At 44.8% G+C, this 17,972-nt stretch overlaps 1 protein-coding gene across 14 annotated transcripts in view; it reads left to right on the top strand.

Moving 5' to 3' along the window:
- MAP2K4 (mitogen-activated protein kinase kinase 4) overlaps positions 1-17,972 on the top strand; it is a 194,180-nt gene that overhangs the window by 142,291 nt on the left and 33,917 nt on the right. For all 14 annotated transcript variants that reach the window (XM_048817305.2, XM_048817290.2, XM_048817286.2 and 11 more), the window contains 4 exons: positions 981-1,100; positions 7,079-7,198; positions 10,715-10,766; positions 15,608-15,735. In XM_048817305.2, coding sequence (XP_048673262.1) covers positions 981-1,100; positions 7,079-7,198; positions 10,715-10,766; positions 15,608-15,735 — 420 coding nt within the window. The remainder of the gene's footprint in view (positions 1-980; positions 1,101-7,078; positions 7,199-10,714; positions 10,767-15,607; positions 15,736-17,972) is intronic.

Raw genomic sequence — 17,972 nt, 5'->3', positions numbered from 1 at the left:
GTACAAGAGCCTGACTCTGAAAACAATCTACAACCGTCTGTAGCGCTTATTAATGAGTTGTCTCACTGACGTCCATGGTTCTACACTCAGTTGTGAGCACTATGCTCGGTAGTGTTGGTAGGATGATGCCCTCGTGCCACAGTTTTTTCTACATGTTTTGGCAAGAATTGGTTTATAATGATAAAATTGTCTCTATCCCTCCCCTTTCCCCGACTCATGCTGGAAAACAGTTGAACTGTTTTTGCTGAAGCTTTTGAAAAACAAAAGTCTTCAGTCAGAAACTGAGCATGGAAAACTTTATCCTGAAACACAAGTTTTGGAAAGCTATAATAGAATGCAAACCATTATGTATCTTTAACTATAGAGGCCACTACCAGGCAAGAAATGCATAGTTGTTTGGTCTTTTAGCTTGCCTAGTATGTACAGTATAAATCATGGCATGAAATGACCAACTGGTCTGAAAGACCTGCAGGCATGCTGTGATTGATGCACAGTGTAGGGAGTGCCTTCGTCTTAATTTCCTTCCTTTAGTAAATTTAAATATAATCTTTGAGGGTTACATTTCAAAGCAGTGTTCAGGTCCCAGCATCAATGGAGCTGTGGCTAACTCACCACTGCACGTTGCTTTGAGCATAAAACCCTGAATATTGTTTTGCTGTAGGTTTTAAAGAGGGTAAAGAAAATCTTTGATTGCCTTTTGCTGCTTAATGATGCTCCACCTGATAACACTGAGATTTGAAGTAAAATTTGGCCACAGATTTCATAATCTGAACTAACTTGCTTTAGGTTTATATTAATTGCAATTTTTTTTCTCATTTAAAAACATGGTCTAGTTCTTTAAAGCATGTTGTTTTCATGTGTTTGAGACCCCATGCCCCACCCTGGGACTGGGATTCTGGCAGGTTTCTCGTGGACTGGCTGAGCATGATGTAGTAGTAGCATATTAGTGATAAAACTTCTTCCATTCCTTACTCTTTCAGAGAATTCGGTCAACGGTGGATGAAAAGGAACAGAAACAGCTTCTAATGGACTTGGATGTAGTGATGCGAAGTAGTGACTGCCCCTATATTGTTCAGTTTTATGGAGCACTCTTCAGAGAGGTGGGCACTCAGAGTTTGTTTCATTTATACCAGAGGTTTTATTTTAATTTAAAATTTAATTTGCAGCAGCCTTCAGTTTACTATAGGAGGAAGGAGTTAATTTACTGTGGGATTTTTGAGTCGCAAGTTGTAATCAGACCCATTACTAGAAGGGAAGAGACTCTGGATTCTGATTGCTGCTATGTATATAGTTTGGCATTCATTTATACGATCCCTGTCAAGATTATTGCTGCTTTCCTGCCATGCTCTCCCATGATAACATCAAGGATTTGGAGGAGTTTCATTGGTTTGACTGTCTGGACAGTTGTGTGGCACTCAGATATCTGACACATTTCACACATCTGATTTATAGATGTGCTCTACACAGACTCTCAAAGGTTGTGTGCTTTGCACACTGCCTTGTGCTGGGGACGGCTGGAGCTGCAAAGCCCCAGGAGTCGCTGCAGCAGGGGAGAAGGGGTGTGATGCTTTAGGAGGCACAATCCTTTCCAGAGCTGCTTGGCATGCATGCTGCACTATGGACATGCCAAACCCTCTCAACCAAGGCACTTCTTCTGGAGCGATTTTCACCTGGGGACACTAGAAGGGAGTCAGTCCTACATTTCCCTGAGCCCAAGGCCTGGGACTACCTTTGGCCCTGTCACAGGGCTTGTCTGCCCTGGGAGATTATATCATGTAGAACATCATGTTGGGTAACCAGGAGTTAGCACTTGGTGTAGATGAGGACTGCCCCACTTAATGTCTCCGCTGGTTAGGGTTAACCTGAGCATAGGCCCTAGTGCTATCCACCACATGGGAACGAGATGTTAAATGCTACATGTCCTGACTATGCTGAGTGTTTACCACCATATAGGTTAACGTGTTTTCAGGAGGTGTAGACCAGGAGAAAGAAAGTGTAGCAGGGAGGGATTGTCTCTTTGCTCCATCCCCTGCACCCACAAGGACGAAACAAATCCAATCTTTAGTGAGCAATAAAAACAGTGGGGAAAGAGGCTCACTGCATGGGTGTATGCAGCTCTGTACTCCTGTGCACAGAAAACCTGTCCCTTCGTTCTGTGCGGGCACAAACTGAGGGGATGGAACTGGAACTAGCGCAGCAGCCAGAGCTCAAATGATAAGCCAGAATTGTAACTTCACAGTCCAGCCCACACAATCGGCATGGCAGGGATCGGACTGTGACTGTGAACATCACGGTCTGGTTCCTGTCTCCCCCTTTCTCCAGGTGGAAATGATCTATGCCAGCCCTTTGCTGACGCAGATTATTTCTCCCTTTGCGCTGGCTCTGGTAGTTCACGTAATATGGTGGGGTGAGGGAGAAGGCGGAGACAAAGCTCCAACCTTGCTCCACCACTGCCTACCCGCTCCCTGCATACCTGCGCTGGCGGGAGTGTAGCAACTCATGAGTAGCCTGTGCAGATGAGTAGGAGTTCATAACTGATCTCTGAAAGCAAAAGGTTGGCCTTGTAGGGTAAGACAGTGGACTACAACTGGAAAGACCCCGGTTCAATTCCTGGCTTTCCAGACTCCCTGTCTGATCTCTGGCACATCACTCGTTTCCCTGTCCCTTAATTCCCCATCTATACAACCAGGCTAATAATCATAGAATATCAGGGTTGGAAGGGACCTCAGGAGGTCATCTAGTCCAACCCCCTGCCCAAAGCAGGACCAATCCCCAATTAATTCTTCCTTTCTCCTGACCTCTGTCTGTCTTGTAACCCTTTAAGGGTAGGGACTCTATTACTATGTGTGTGGTACAAGCCCCAGCACAATGGGGCCTCGATCTTGGTTGAAAGCTACTATAAAACAAATAATTATCAATAATTCTGATAAATTGGTTTGAACAAAATCCCTGGACAGGAATGTTTCTTGCCAGTTGCTGCTGAGTTACAGATTTATTGTTTTATGTCTCTGGCACCTCTCCACAGCTCTCGGGGCATCACAAAATGAAAACACACAGCATCAGTATGATGTTTTGATTAAAATTTCCACATAGAAAAATAGCACTCTACAGACTTAGATACATGCTCCGCCATATCATGAGCCCCCTACTGCATCATCCTCCCACCAGGCTCCTGCCTGTCCGCCTGCAGACCACAGTGTCAGTAAATGTAGACAGCATGCCTAGTATGCTGTCGACCTGGGATCTACCTTTGCCATCACCCCGTCCAGCCAAGATAGTTACAATAGAATTGATAGTAAACCAGTGGAACTGAGTTTAAATAGCACATTTTACAACTGGTGAGTAACATCAGCCAGAATTGCCCCACCACATCCATCCTGCCAACCATTCCCAGAGATTGAAGGAAACAGTCTCCCCATAACCTTACCCAGCTCTGCCATATCTCTCTCACAGAGCAGGGGTGTTCCTCCTAACCCCCGCCCCCCATATCCTACACACACACACGTTCCTCACACACAGCAGCAGTGTTCCCCCCCCCCCGCCCTTCACACATAGCAGAAGTGTTCCACCTCACATACACACACACACACCATAACCCTCACACACAGCAGGGTTGTTCCACCTCTCTGTCTCTCACACACACAAATGCATTCACACACACTTGCCATAACCCTCACACACAGCAGGGGTGTTCCACCTACGTAATCATCAGTAGCATTCATTCTAGACTACTTACTATACCTGAAACAACAGGGACTATCCGCATCATCTCTTAGGGTCCACCTGGCCGCAATCTCAGCATTTCACCTATGAGTGAACAGCCATTCCGTGTTCTCAAATACTGTCTGTAGTCGTTTTCTCAAGGGACTTGACAGGTATCACAACCAATCCTTCACTGGGATTTCAACCTGGTATTGTTGAAGCTCACAGGTCCCCCATTCGAGCCACTGGCAATGTGGTCTCTGCTCTACTTGTCCTGGAAGGTGGCCTTTCTAGTGGCCATTACTTCAGCCAGAAGGGTCTCGGAGATTGAGGCCCTCACTTCAGAACCTCGGTACATGGTATTCTTCCAGGACAAGGTCGAGCTGCATCCTCATCCAGCCTTCCTTCCAAAAATGGTTTCACAGTTCCATAGTAACCAGGTCATCTTCCTCCCAGTCTTCTATCCGAAACCACATGCCAACAGACTGGAACAGAGGCTTCACTCACTGTGCGTCAGACATGCACCAGCCTTCTACATAGAAAGGACTAAATCATTTTGGAAAATTACTCAACTTTTTGTGGCGGTTGCAGACAGGATGAAAGGTCTTCCAAACTCAGCCCAGAGAATTTCATCATGGATCAGTTCCTGTATCTGCACATGCTACGACCTGGCAAAGGTCCCCGCTCCTGCCCTGACAACACATTCCACAAGGGCCCAAGCATCTTTGTGTGCATTTGTGGCACAAGTTCCTAAACAGGACATTTGTAGAGCAGCAACATGGTTGTCAGTTCACACTTGCGTGTCTCGCTATGCCATCACTCCGCAGGCTAGAGACGATGCTGGATTTGACCGAGTGGTGTTATAATCAGCTTGTCAATGAACTCCGAACCCTGCACCTGCAGTACTACTTGGGAGTTACCTACATTGGAATGGACACAAGCAAGCACTCAAAGAAGAAAAAATAGTTACTGATCTTTCGTAAATGTTGTTCTTCAAGATGTGTTGCACATGTACATTCCAACCCCCACCTCTACCCCTCTGTTGGAGTTAGCCAGCAAGAAGGAACTGAGGGGGCTGCGTCTCAGTGCTATGAGCGCGTGACTCCAGGGACCACTAGAGCCAACCTGACAGATACCACTGAGAGAAAAACTTTCCAGCAGTAGTGCTCAGGGCAAGCACACATCTACATTGGAATGGACAGCTCTAGGCCCTATTTCTAATACAGGCATCCATCCCAGGCCTGGAATGAGAATTCATAACTGAACTGACAGGCAAGTCAACCTGGTGGCAGCTATTGAGGCAGAAGATTTAACTCAGCAAGGAAAGGAATAGATTCCCCCCACTGCATTCTTCCCTCCTCTTTCAAAAATGAAAAATGGAGTACAGTCCAGCAAGAATTCTCCATCAAGAAGAGCTTACATATGCATCTCTCTTTCTGGGAGCTGGGACACTTCCATTTGGAAATCCATTAGAAGCATTAGTGGTAGATGCAGCAGATACATTTTTGAGGCAGTGGCTGTTGCCATTGTGATGTGCTTTGAATCATGGCTTCACACTATGGGGTTTCCCACAGAGGTCCAGAACATCCTGAAGGACCTGCCCTTTGATGAAACTCACCTTTTTAACCAAAAGACAGATGATTCCTTACACAGTCTACAGGACTTCAGGGTCACCCTCTGCTCCCTGGGAATATGTACCCCTTCCCCAAACAACTCCACAGGTAAGCATTCAAGCCTAACACCAAGGCTCAACAATTTTACCACCAGCATCCTTACGAGCTACCCCGTAAGAGGAAAAGGATTCAGAAGTCCCATTTCCTACATTGTCTGAAGCAACATTATCACCCCAATCCCAGCCCCCATCTAAACAATATTTTTGACGAGAGCTCAAGAACTGCAAACCACCAAATGCTGATTCCCACACGCCCTTTGGGAGTCATATAGTACTCTTTTTCCACATCTGGAGTGCTGTAACAATGGACAAATGGGTACTAAACATCATCCATTCTGGCTATGCAATCAAATTTACCTCCCCCTCTAAAACTCCCGTCACCACACCTTTTCAGTGGCCATTCTCATGAGATTTTCAAACAAAAAATACAATCCCTCTTCTCATAATAACAGAAAATGCAATATATAGTACTCCAGAGGAGCCCTAAGACATAACTGACAGGCTAATGCTCTACTTCTTCTGTAGTCATCTGAACTATGCCTTCCTCGTTTACTGCTCCCATCTCAGGTCTTAGGGAAAATTCATCAGGACAAGGCAGTCGTCCTCATTGTCTTCAATTGACTCAGCTCTTTATAGGCATTGCCTGACCCCTTCCCATTTGAGTTTAATAATCAAACTGGGCTGGCTGGCCTTAGGCCCCCATGTCCTTAAAGGCATGGACCACCCTGTTACATCTTGAAGCTTTCCTAACTATCTTGCATCACCACATCATAACAACCACTCTCAGAAGCAGATTTCTGGTAGAGGAGAGCTCCTTAATCTAGCAGACAAAGGCAGCATGAGATCCAGTGGCTGGAAACTAGACAAATTTAGACTGGAAAAAGGCACAAAATTATAAGTCACGGTAATTAACCATTGGACCCATTGAACCACTGGAATAGCATACAGAGGGTTGTGGTGGATTCTCCATCATTTAAAGGCTTTAACATTGGATGCCTTAAGATATGCTCTAGACAGATCTGCTCTAGCTAACCAGAAGTTTTGGGCTTGATGCAGGAATTACTGGGCAAAGCTTCTGGTCACAGCTGTGTAACACATTTAAGGTTACATTCTGCCTTTACCACTGTACTGGATATAATGAATTCAAATATAAAATATGAAACCATTTGCAAATCACTTTTAAAGATACCCATCTCTCAGTATTAACAGAACTGCACATGGGCAGGGGCACTGTTTGAAATGAGGGGATATTAATCTCTCATGGAGATTTGCTTCAGTTCTGGGTTTGAATATTTTATCTGGGGTTCGGGGTTCTGTGTAATTTGTTTTGTAGCCTTTACATCTTTTAAATAAAATGATGGAAATGACGGAAAGCGACTCAGACTTGGGTTTTAGCTGCCAATTCCATTTCCAGTGACCTGGCATCTTGCACACAGGAGAGGATGAGATGCCTCTCCTCCCGGTGGTCTTCTCTTTCTTCTAGTAGGGCAAGGTTGTCACAAACCAATGTCTTTACTTTCACTGTACATGTTAGTATGTGCACCCGAGGTTCTTCAGCCTGGCTTCAGCCCCCCTCATGGGCCAGGCTGTTGGAGCATAATAAATGTTTGCCTATTCATGGTCCCGACCAGGTTCAAAAGGGTCTCTGCATTCTGTTGATTCTTATGTATTATTTCACCGTGACATCTGTTTGTTCTTTTTTAGGGTGACTGTTGGATCTGTATGGAGCTCATGTCTACCTCGTTTGATAAGTTTTACAAATATGTATATAGTGTATTAGATGATGTTATTCCAGAAGAAATCTTAGGCAAAATCACTTTAGCTGTAAGTATTTAGATTTTGCTGCTCCCTTTTTGCACATTTTTAAAGATCATTTTAAAAGTTTATGCTTTTGACTTTTTAGCCCTGTTCCCTCTGGTTTATTTGCATTCTGTAGAATCTTTAGGGTTCTGGTTTTACCATTGCTTTAATATTATGTTAACTCTTTATTACTTGGTGGAGATGCAGTCAGCAGCCCTGGAGGGGGAGGCCTCAGTGAATAGAGACCCCACAATCTTTTGCCTGAAATTCAAGCTGAATCCAAAGGCCCTGGTTCTGGTTCACTGACATTCCAGTAACCCTCCACCTGGATTGTCACGTTAACAGATGGCACTAACCAGGGCTGGTTCGTTGCCTGGCAGGAGGCTCTCATTCCAGGCAGGGCCAACGGAGGGATGAACTCTTCGGCTTGCCCTCTTTTCGTGCTGCTCCCATGTTTTTCAGTGCATCTGGAATTCATGAAAATGGTAATTTGGCTGAAAAATCATGAAAAAGCACAAGTTTTTGAAATGAAATTTTTTTGCGTTTATGATAATATTTTATCCCCAGGGTTTCATAAAGAAATGGGATGGATTTTGAATCCGCAGTGAAATACAAAATGTCACATTTCAGGCATTTATATTTTCTTGTGACTATTCTTCCACCTCCACTGGCCACCCAGAGATGGGAAAAACCTGATCTTGGGGTGTTTTGATCAGGCAGTTTCAGAGTACGTAAGAGTACTTGGCTACATGCTCCATGTCAGTAAACTTTGGACTAAAAAGGTACTGCCAAAATCAAAGGGAAGACCAGTCCTGGGCAGGGTGGAAGTGACGGGGTGTGTCCATGCAATACTGGGGCTGGCTCTGGGGGTCCCTCTCATAGGGTTTTATCTCTTCTGCTACTGTTACTGCAAATTCTCAAAAATAAGTTAGGCTTTTGGAGCAGTGTTCGACATCTGTGAGTTTAAGGCAAGATAGCTCAGGATCCCCTTGTCCCCAGAGCCATCCTATCAGTGTAGGGCAACTGGGATTTGTTTGTAGCTTTTGGAGGGTCAGCCAAAACGGAGTGGACAACACAGACTCCATTTCACCTATTGCTATGGAGCAAGAATGATTTCTCCTTAGTACCCTAGCAATGGTTAGATTGCTTTATAGAACCATTAAAGCCCATCACTTGCTTTGTGGGCACAGTGTGAGGCATGCTGATTGCATGGAAGAGCTGGCAACTTCTGAACCTTTCCCTGTGGTCCAGGAGCGCTGAGGCTTCATTTGAATGGAATCAGGAAGTCTGTGAACCTCAGCCAGTTACACAACTGGCTTCTTCAAACAGCCTTCCACAAGAGAGGCACAATACAGTGACACAAGCAAAAACAACCCACCCCAACTCCTGCCCCCCACACACACGCCAAGGTACAGAGCTTGGAGAACAGTGGGACAGTGACAGGAGAACACTATGTATATGCATCATCATTTTGTTAGGTCCTTAGATGCTGCTGAATAAGAACCTAGGTAACAGGAGCTGCATGCATGAAATAGCATAGCAGTTAGCTGGGCCTGACCCCTAGAGTCCTACGTGGATACAAAATTTGTATCCGCATCCAATCCATCATCCACAAACATGGTCCACGGATATCCGCAGATTTGCAGGGCTCTAGTGACTCTCCTTTGGAAAAGTCGGAATAGGTTCTTCATTAGCCACACTGAGAGAAATAGCTTGACGGCCAGATTGTTAACATGTCCATATGATCCACATTCCTCAAGAGTATTGTCTTGTGTATACATGAGGGAAGGGGATTGGGGTATAGAAAAGTAGTGAGATCAAAGTGACATCAGTAGCACCAGAGGTTTATAAGTAAAGTGCCAATCCACCACTAGTGCCAAAACCCACCTTTTTCAAAGGGTGACTGAACTGCAGCCTGCTGCCTCAGTGGCTGTCGGCGCTGCAGCCCTCTGGCATTTCAGGTGAGCTCCTAGTTCTGAGTGTGTGTAGTTTTTCCTCCAGCCAGTTTTCAAACTTGGGTAACTAAAGTTAGGCCCGTAAATCTGTATTTAGAAATGCCTAACACAGGTTTAGGTGTGGGTGTGAAAAATGAACTAAAATACCTCTCTGACTGTTCCTCTATAACAGGGGAGAGCGGCACATACAAAGCTCACCATCCCTCCTCTAGCCTGTTATTACCATAAAGCCTGAGGTTACATCAGGAAGGAAAGTGTGTTGTTGGGTGTGTTTAGTTTTGATTTTGGTTTAGATTGGTTTTCTGTGGACACATTGAACTACCCCCTAAATTCTCCTCCCTTACTAGCCCCACAGACTGAGATGAGGAAGATTTTTTTAACAATGTTCTGAGTGTTGGGTTCTTCTCTCTGTGAGAGCATAACTGATAGGTAGACGAAGGTGCACAGGGACAGGTTGTCTAGCCCCCATGTTAGCTCTTAACCATACTGTCCTGCTTCCTTCCTGCATACACAGTTCCCCACTAGCTTTTGCAAAGTACCACTTTCCCACTGTGTTGCAAAATCATTTATAATAGCAGAGCTCAGGTGAGGAGTGAGTAGTAAAGACCTCTAGACCTAAGCAAACCAGCTGTCAAAAGCCATGCCTCTTGGGACCTTATTATTGGTTCAGGAAAATGAAATTCTATGACTTGTCTAAAGAATAGCTTCTGATTGGCTCAGCCAAGAGGCATGGCTTGTCCAAGGCTGACTGTCCTGGAATTACTGGCTGACTGTTGGCAGCTGCCAGGGTAAGTGCCTTTCTTCTCTCTCTGCCTCTTGGTCAGTGACACAGGCTTTCTTCCTTTCCTGTTGGTTTAAAATTTTTCTGCAGTTTATCTGAGTTTATTTTCTTTTTGTTTCTGTAACAGGCTGAAAAGCTTTTACTTTTCTTGGCTGTTCTACAGCCTCTCTCACTTTGTGTTGCACAGTATTAAAACCTGCCCCACTTTATTTTCTCTAAAACACATGTTCTGTTACTAATATTTAATACCTTTATTTCAGAAAAACATAGTTATTTTTAGACTTTATTTCTAAACAACCTAAATGCATAACATTTTTTTCTAAAAATGCATGTTCTGTTTCTAATATTTAATGTCTTTATTTCAAAAAAATACATACAGTATACAAAAAGGCCTGTTAACATATGTATGTCTTAACACTTTAATCCTCTGTTTACTAAACTTTATTTAAAATGTATAAAAAGCCTATTTTTTTCTTAAAATCTTTAAAATGGCTGTAACTGTGAAAAAACAGACACATAGGCAGTCCTAATGTTCCCCATAAAAATTCAAAATGGCCACTATTGCAAAAGTGTACATGTCCAAAAATGAGATTGGAGGATGGACATACACCAAAAAGGGAGTGTGAAAACCTGTCAAAATTTATATGATGATGACAGACATGGAGGTCTTTACATTGTTTCCTTTCAGACACTCAAGGTTCCTCTTTATTGTTTTGGCTCATGTTGCTCAAATAGTTTAATAATCACAGGAATCTCATTGCAGTAACTTATTTTTCATCCATAAAATCTCCTCTTTTCTCCTAGACTGTGAAAGCACTAAACCACTTAAAAGAAAACTTGAAAATCATTCACAGAGGTAAGTTCGTAGGTTTCTCTTCTGCAAAGGAATTATCAATTATTTTTCCTCTTAACTACAAAAAATTAATTTCGCATAATTTCATGGTTAGTCCCTATTTTAAGTGAAAGTATAATTGTGGATGATCATTAAAATTAGTTTTATAAATATATCAAATAAATACTTTAAATTCATAGTATTTTGTTTGGGATGGTTTCAATCATTTTTCCATTCTCCCTTGACATCTGAAGTGCGTAAGTGCAGATAATGAGAACATACATCTATACAGAGTGCCTTTCCCAAGACTGGGGAGGCTGCAGCGGCACCACGCACTCTCCTTCGGGAAGGGGCGGAGCTGGGGGCTAGCCCCCCCCCGCCAGCGGTTCACACGCCGGCCAATTGCACTGGCCTGCGGGGCCCCACAAAGTGCGGGGCCCGGAGTGATCTCCCCGATTGGCCGTACCCTTGGGATGGCTCTGCCTGGGGCCGAGAACTATTCCCCATGGGACTCTACTGAAAACACATCTGTTCAGTGATGATTCCCTCTTTACAGTTACATTTTGAGACCTACCAGTCTGCCTGTTTTTAATACATTTAATGTATGCTCTGTTAATTTTGTATCATTCTAGTTTTTTAATCAAAATGTCACGTGGTAATAAATCTAACACTTTACTGCAATCTAAGTATATTACATCAAAGGGAAGGTGGGTGAGATCATATCTTTTATTATCATCGACGTCTGTGGTGAAAGAGACAACCCTTCGAGCTAACACAGAACCCAGCTTGTCTCTTTAATATCATGGGCAAACAATAATGGAAGATATATTACATCAACTATGTTACCTTTATCAACCAAACTTGTAATCTCATTTAAAAAATCATAAACCTCTGTTGACTGGCATTAATTATATTACCATCTAATACTTTATTAATTGAGCCATATCATCTGCTTCATTATCTTGCCCTGGATCAATGCCTGGCTGACAGGCTTATAATCAGCAGGCTCATCCTGTTACGCTTTTTCACATTGGCACAGGATTAGCTTTCTTCCAGTCCTCTGGAACTACCCCAGTGTACCAAGTCTATATCACCAAGACCCTCTGGCCATACCCCTGTCTTTATGTCTCTAGTAAAGGGAAGTGGTGTCAGCCTAGCTCAGAAGTTCTCAACTTTTCTTCACCTGGGACCCCAAACTAGCCACAGTATTTTTGTCATGACTTCAATCCCTGCAGTGCTATGGAGTCACTACAAGAAAGCATGGGTGGAGTTGGGAAAGTACTGGTGCTGTTTCTTTCACTCCCCTTTCTAGTCCTGACTGCACTGTGCTCTGTTCTAGGGGCGTGCTAATTCAGTAAGGCAAGGAGTCAAAGTCTGAGTAGCAAAGGCCAATGGTTAATTTAGCACATGCAGGCAGGAGGTTGAAGCTGCATTGGGGGTGGAGTACTGCAGCAGCAGAAGCGAAGAGGAGAAGAACTTGCCCTTCCTGCCCTTTTCCTTACTTCCGCTGGGTCCTAGCGCTCAGCTGAGGGCCCCAGCCTCTTGTCTTGGGACCCCCAGACCTAGATGTTGGGACAGGAGGGTCCTTGAGGAATCGCGATCTCAGGAGAGTCATTCTGTCAGCTCGGAGGAATTGAGAGCAGACACATGGCTGATTCATTAAAGGCAGTTGTTCTGTATTACTAAAGGCGAGAATGGTCTCAGGGGGAGTGGGAGGGAGGGAGGATGCTGCCAAAGGGACCTCTCTTCATCTTCCCAGAAACCTCGAGGAGTCAGCTAAGGCAGACTTAGGAGCCCAGGCCCATGCTGTAGGGCTTGTTTATAGAAGTGACTAGCCAGCTTCTGGGAACATCTTCCATTGGAAAAGCCACTGTCCTGATACAGTGACCACATCACTAGTATTTCTCACTTCCCCTTCATCTGCTTCAGAAGGGCTTTAAAAAGTCCACAGTCGTAGTCTATGGACATTCTAAATATGGAGAAAATCTGTCTTGTATACTCATGGCGTATGTGAAGTGCTATGAATGAGAGCCATGGAGCAGTGGGTTTAGAACTGATTTCATACAAACACATCTCCAGTAGTTAGTGGGATGTGTCATTTCCACACTAATCTGTGCTTTTCCTTTGTAAGTAAGGTACCATGGCATCCCAGTCTTAGCTGGGTGGTTTCTGTACATAGATCTGCTATCTCTGTGTCTAATGCCATTTGAATCATTGTCAGAACATTGGAAGCTTTCTAAACTGCATGAATTGAGTGCCACAGTTCGCTGTGTGTCTGAGAATTGATACCGTAGGTCTCTTCTGGGGACAGTGTATAGCTGAAAAGAGCCTGAGTTTGTGCATTCACTGTAAAAGATTCTAATGGCTGTGGTCTCTGATGAGAAGAGCCTGTGTAATGGATAGATCAAATTGTTTCATGTTTCTGTTTTTTCTCAGGGTGGTGTTATGGAGGCAGAGTTCAGGTCATATGAGTGACTTTAACTACGCCATTGCATACTTTCAAATGTTTGTGGGAGGTTGTAGAGAGGAACTTTCATGTTGCATTTCCCAAGGTTTCTAACCTTTCCTTTCCGGTCGATGGGGTCTCCTTCTGATCCCTTCCCTCAGATGGCTCTTCCAAATCATTCTCCACCATAATACCTGCGCAGAGAGCCTGAAAACGGTTTCTTACCACTATCTGCATTGTGGATACATGGGTTCTCCTCTTTCTTCTTCTGGAGGTCACATGCTGCCAATTTTCTTCACCGTTCTGCACTGCCCTCTCTGATTCTTCAGCATGCTGTGCCTGCAGTACCAAACGCTGACTTCTATCCAAAAAATCTTCCTTTTTTTTGTCTGTTGCAACACAGGATTGATACTTGGGTCTTTAGTCCTTTAACCTTCTCCTCCAATATGGAGACCAGCTTGCACTTCGTACAGACAAAGTTTCTTCTGTCCTCTGGGAGAAAGACAAACATGGCACATCCTGTGCAAGTCACAACAACTGATCACTCACTATCCATAATATCTTCCTTCTAAGAGCCTCTGCAGATGTTGTATTTACTGATCACAGAAGCCTGAAAGGCAAAAAAAAGCTCTGTGGGAACTCCCCCCCAGGCAAACTCCCTCTGTTTGCCTGTCCTCTGTTTGTGGCTTAGTATTGTCCTGGTATTGTGTGACAAACCAGGTTCTGCGTGGGGCTCATAGTGTTGACCTTACTTGGCTACTGTGGTAAAAACTGCCTGAACCTTTTCCCCAGTAGGAATTTACAGTGAGATACAGTGTGTTAGTTGACTGAGTGACTTGAGGCCCTTCTCTCAATTTGATGGCATTTCTCAGTATGTTTGTTTGTCTATCTGAAACACAGATGACCCATCTGTAAGCAACAAATGTTTTCAATTTCAAAATGCCGGAGATGTTTTACCTGCATTGCAGAATTGCACTGGGGAAGCTGTAGCTGGCACATGAGAAAACAGACCCTGCCCCAAGGAGCTTACACGCTAGTTGAGACCCACCTGGAAGAGACCAGTTTCACAGAGCATACCAGGGGCTGTGTAGGGATCTCACAGAGGTCACTGTTGGAAGGAGTGAGCTCTGGGGAGGGATGTGAAGTAGTGGGAGGTCCTGTGACACATGGGAAGAGGGGAAACTGTTCCACTCAGAAGGGGAGGCATGGGAGGCAGCGTGAAGGTGATGGGGAGAAGGCTACAAAGGGGGAGGTTGGGGGGAGGCTGGGACTGAGCGAGGGGAGAGCAGGAGAAGGTACAGGCGACAGGGGAACTGTGCAAGTCCTCGCAGAGAAGGAGAAGCCTGACTTTGATGCAGGAGGCACAGGGAGGGCAGTGCAGAGAGCTGGAGAAGTGAGTGACCTGAGCAGAGTAACAGGGCAGGAAGAGAATTTGAGCAGCCCTTTGGCTGGGCTGCGGGAGCGTGAGTCCAGGGAGAAAGTGTCTGTGGGAGTCCAGAGGAGAGATGACCAAGGCAGGGAGCAGGATTTTAGAGTGGGAGCGGGGCAGGGATGAAGAACAGTGGCAGCCTGGGTATGTGGGGGAGTAAAAGGCAAAATGGAGGCAGCAAGTCTTGGGTGGTGGGAAAGGCAGGGACTGAGTGGGGATGGGAAGGGGTCAGGGCAGCAGGGCTGCTGCTCATTGTGGGTACACCTACACTGGAGCTGGACATGTAATTTCCAGTTTGATTAGACATACACACACTAGCTTTGAATGAGCTTACGCAGTAAAAATAGAAGTGTAATCACAGTGGCATGGGCTAGCTGCCCATCTGAGACCCTGGGTATGTGCCGCTGCGGCTACATTGCTATTTTAGTACACAAGCTTGATCAAAGCTGGCATGGGTATGTCTCTCTGAGCTGGCAGTCACAGCCCCAGTTGTCATGGAGACACCCTCTCTGGGAGTGTACCGCTCAGCCTGTGTGGGCTGTGTACACTTGTACACTTGCTTGTACACCCTCTTGTACACTTGCAGTCAAAAACCCCAGATGTGGCCTGCCACAACCTTAGATGCCACTAAACACAGTTTTGTTTGCTAATTAAGAGCCAAACACAGTGGGTAATGAGGCTTCTTCAGAAAGAACTTCAGAACTAGGACAGTCTCTGTATCTCCTCCTACTTTCCCAGCCAGTGCTCCCAAAATAAACTGCCAGATATCTCTGTGATGGGGCTATGAGGCAGTGATAGATAGTATGTTTGGGAAATATGTGATGACATCACCATTGAACATAAATGTTAAAGAGGAAGAGTTGACACCAAGTGTTCAACCTTAGCTCTGATTTTCTGATGTCTGTGTCTGTCACTGCGCAACCACATGGCTTTTGAAATGGAGATCTCCATCCACGACTTAACCTGTTTCTTTCTTTCTTTCACTCACAGACATCAAACCTTCTAATATTCTTCTGGACAGAAATGGGAATATTAAACTCTGTGACTTTGGCATTAGTGGACAACTCGTGGACTCCATCGCCAAAACAAGAGACGCTGGGTGCAGACCATACATGGCAGTAAGTGGGATCTGACAGTGTTGTCGAGGGGGCTGGGATGGGCACAGGATATGGAGCCTTTTGCCTTCTAGCTCAGGCTAAAGTGAGGCCCAGCTCACTAGTGGTTCCCACCCGTTGGCTGAGTTGTGCCTTAGTTGAGTTCCCCAGGGGCAGGCATTCACATACCAAAAATAACAACTGCAAATCTAGAACGATCTGTCCTGCTGGCAGCCTCAACAGGGACGCCAAGGACAAAACAGGCCACAGAGACTGGGCTCTCCTCTGACCCTGGAGATGAGAGTCAAAGCACATCTGCCGGGGGTCTGAGCAGCGCTTACACAGCTGCTGTCTGGGCTGTTGTTCTGGGACAAAGCGAGAACTTCATGCTCCAGCATCTTCGACCAGGACCAGATTTTCATGCGAAAATGAACAGCATGGCACAGAGAAGGAAACTCAGGAGGAAGTGGTTTTGTGTCTATAATGAACCTGTTTTTGTGAGGTATTGTCAGAATTAATAGAAAGCAAAATCTTTCATAAGTATTGTGATTCAGTCAAACAGCCAAATTTCCAAATTGTACCCGGAAGATACAATTCTGGGGAGCAGCCGAATGGAAATTGCTTCATCTGTGTAGCAGGTTTTGAAGAGTCACTTCATTCCACTATTGTGATTTTCAAAGCAGTCAGTGGGATTTAGGGGCATTTTCCATTCCCTGGGCTGCTCTGAAAATCTCAATCCATATTTTTATTTGTGCTATGGGTTTGTGGGCTGGTTATGTTCATAGCTATTGCTCTTCTGAGATGAATGTAACACAGCCCAAGGGTCACCCAGAACTTTGCCTGCTTGTCTTTAAGCATTTTGAAAAAGCTCTTTCTTTAAATCTCTTCTTCTGAGTGAGTCTGAAGGCAAGGTTTTACATACAGTAGTGACTGAGGATTACACTGAAAGGAGATTGTCTCAGCCAATCAGAATGCAGGGCTGTTCCTGATCCAAGTTATTTACCACTCAACTATTCGTCTCCCCTTCCTGGCTATTTATAAATCTCTTGAATGACACCATTGCTAGTATTGATCCCTGCAGTACATTCCATTATTAAACCCTGTCCACAGTGATATTGGCCATCATTGCTATTTTTGATTCCATACTGCAACCTTTCACCTCATTGAATCCCAGTGGGCTTCACACTGTGCTTTCTTGTATCCTTAACAGTCATTCTTTGTCTAAATTAATTGTTTCCACTCGTTTATCCTCTTCCACTGTTTTAACTATCTCTTGGCATTCTGCACAGGTCACTGCTACCGAAGTTGTGCTGGTTTGTCCCTCTCATTTTATACATGTCTAGCTGTTCTATAACTTGTTCTGTAATTATTTTCTCGTCTCTTTTTTGTTACGTTTAAGTGAGGCTCAATGGGCTTTTTTCACTTTTAAAGGTGGGTACAATGTTAGCGTAATCCAGGCCTCTGGTTTGGTCACTCTTGTTAAAGATATAAGGCATGTTTGTTGTCTCTCTGCTGCCTCAGTTCCTTTATAACTTATGCACAGCTGGATGAATGCCTACTCCTTCTCTCTCCTCACTATGTATGTTGGGAAGGATTCACATACATCTCTGTGTTCTCTGTCTACCTCTCCAGGATCAGGTCCTGACTGCAGTTGCACATTTGTTGACTTTTTAAATGAGAAAAAATGATTGACTATAGTTTGTGTTGTTAAGAGCTTTCATGTGGTATGTAATTTGGGGGAGACGCCAGCATGCTGGCATTGGGTGTGGCGTGCTGGCACCTTTCTTGTATTCACTTGGTTCAATGACATTTAGCTGGGGGAAAATGGGCATGTAATGGAAACTTCAGGAATTTGGGCTGCACAGCCAACTTTCTGCATGATGGTGGAGGTGGGTTTACAGCCAGGCTCCCTAGCCTAGGTAGAGTTCAGGATCTGTGAGTGTTTCTGTAATCAAGCCTGTATTTCAGGGACTTGTAAATGGGAGCGGGTGTGCCAGCTCAAATGTCATTCTTTTTTCCTTTTGGAAGGTAATTTAATGTAGAGCAACTGCAAGGCACTAGACTGCATCTCTGGAGACTGATGTCCTATAGATGTCTACTAAGTGGGTACCACAAGGGCCACAGCAACATAAGCTTTCCCCAGAGGGGCCCTTTCTGAAGGTGGGAAGATGTTAGTTTCCACTTCCCACTCAGTCCTTGGTTCCTCTGCCAATTGTGGCCATTTTTGTGTTGTGGGAACCTGACCACGGGCGGGGGAGGGA

Source organism: Caretta caretta, chromosome 14 (genome assembly GCF_965140235.1).
Source record: "Caretta caretta isolate rCarCar2 chromosome 14, rCarCar1.hap1, whole genome shotgun sequence".
NCBI lineage: Eukaryota > Metazoa > Chordata > Testudines > Cheloniidae > Caretta > Caretta caretta.
This window is presented reverse-complemented; position numbering and strand designations above follow the sequence as displayed.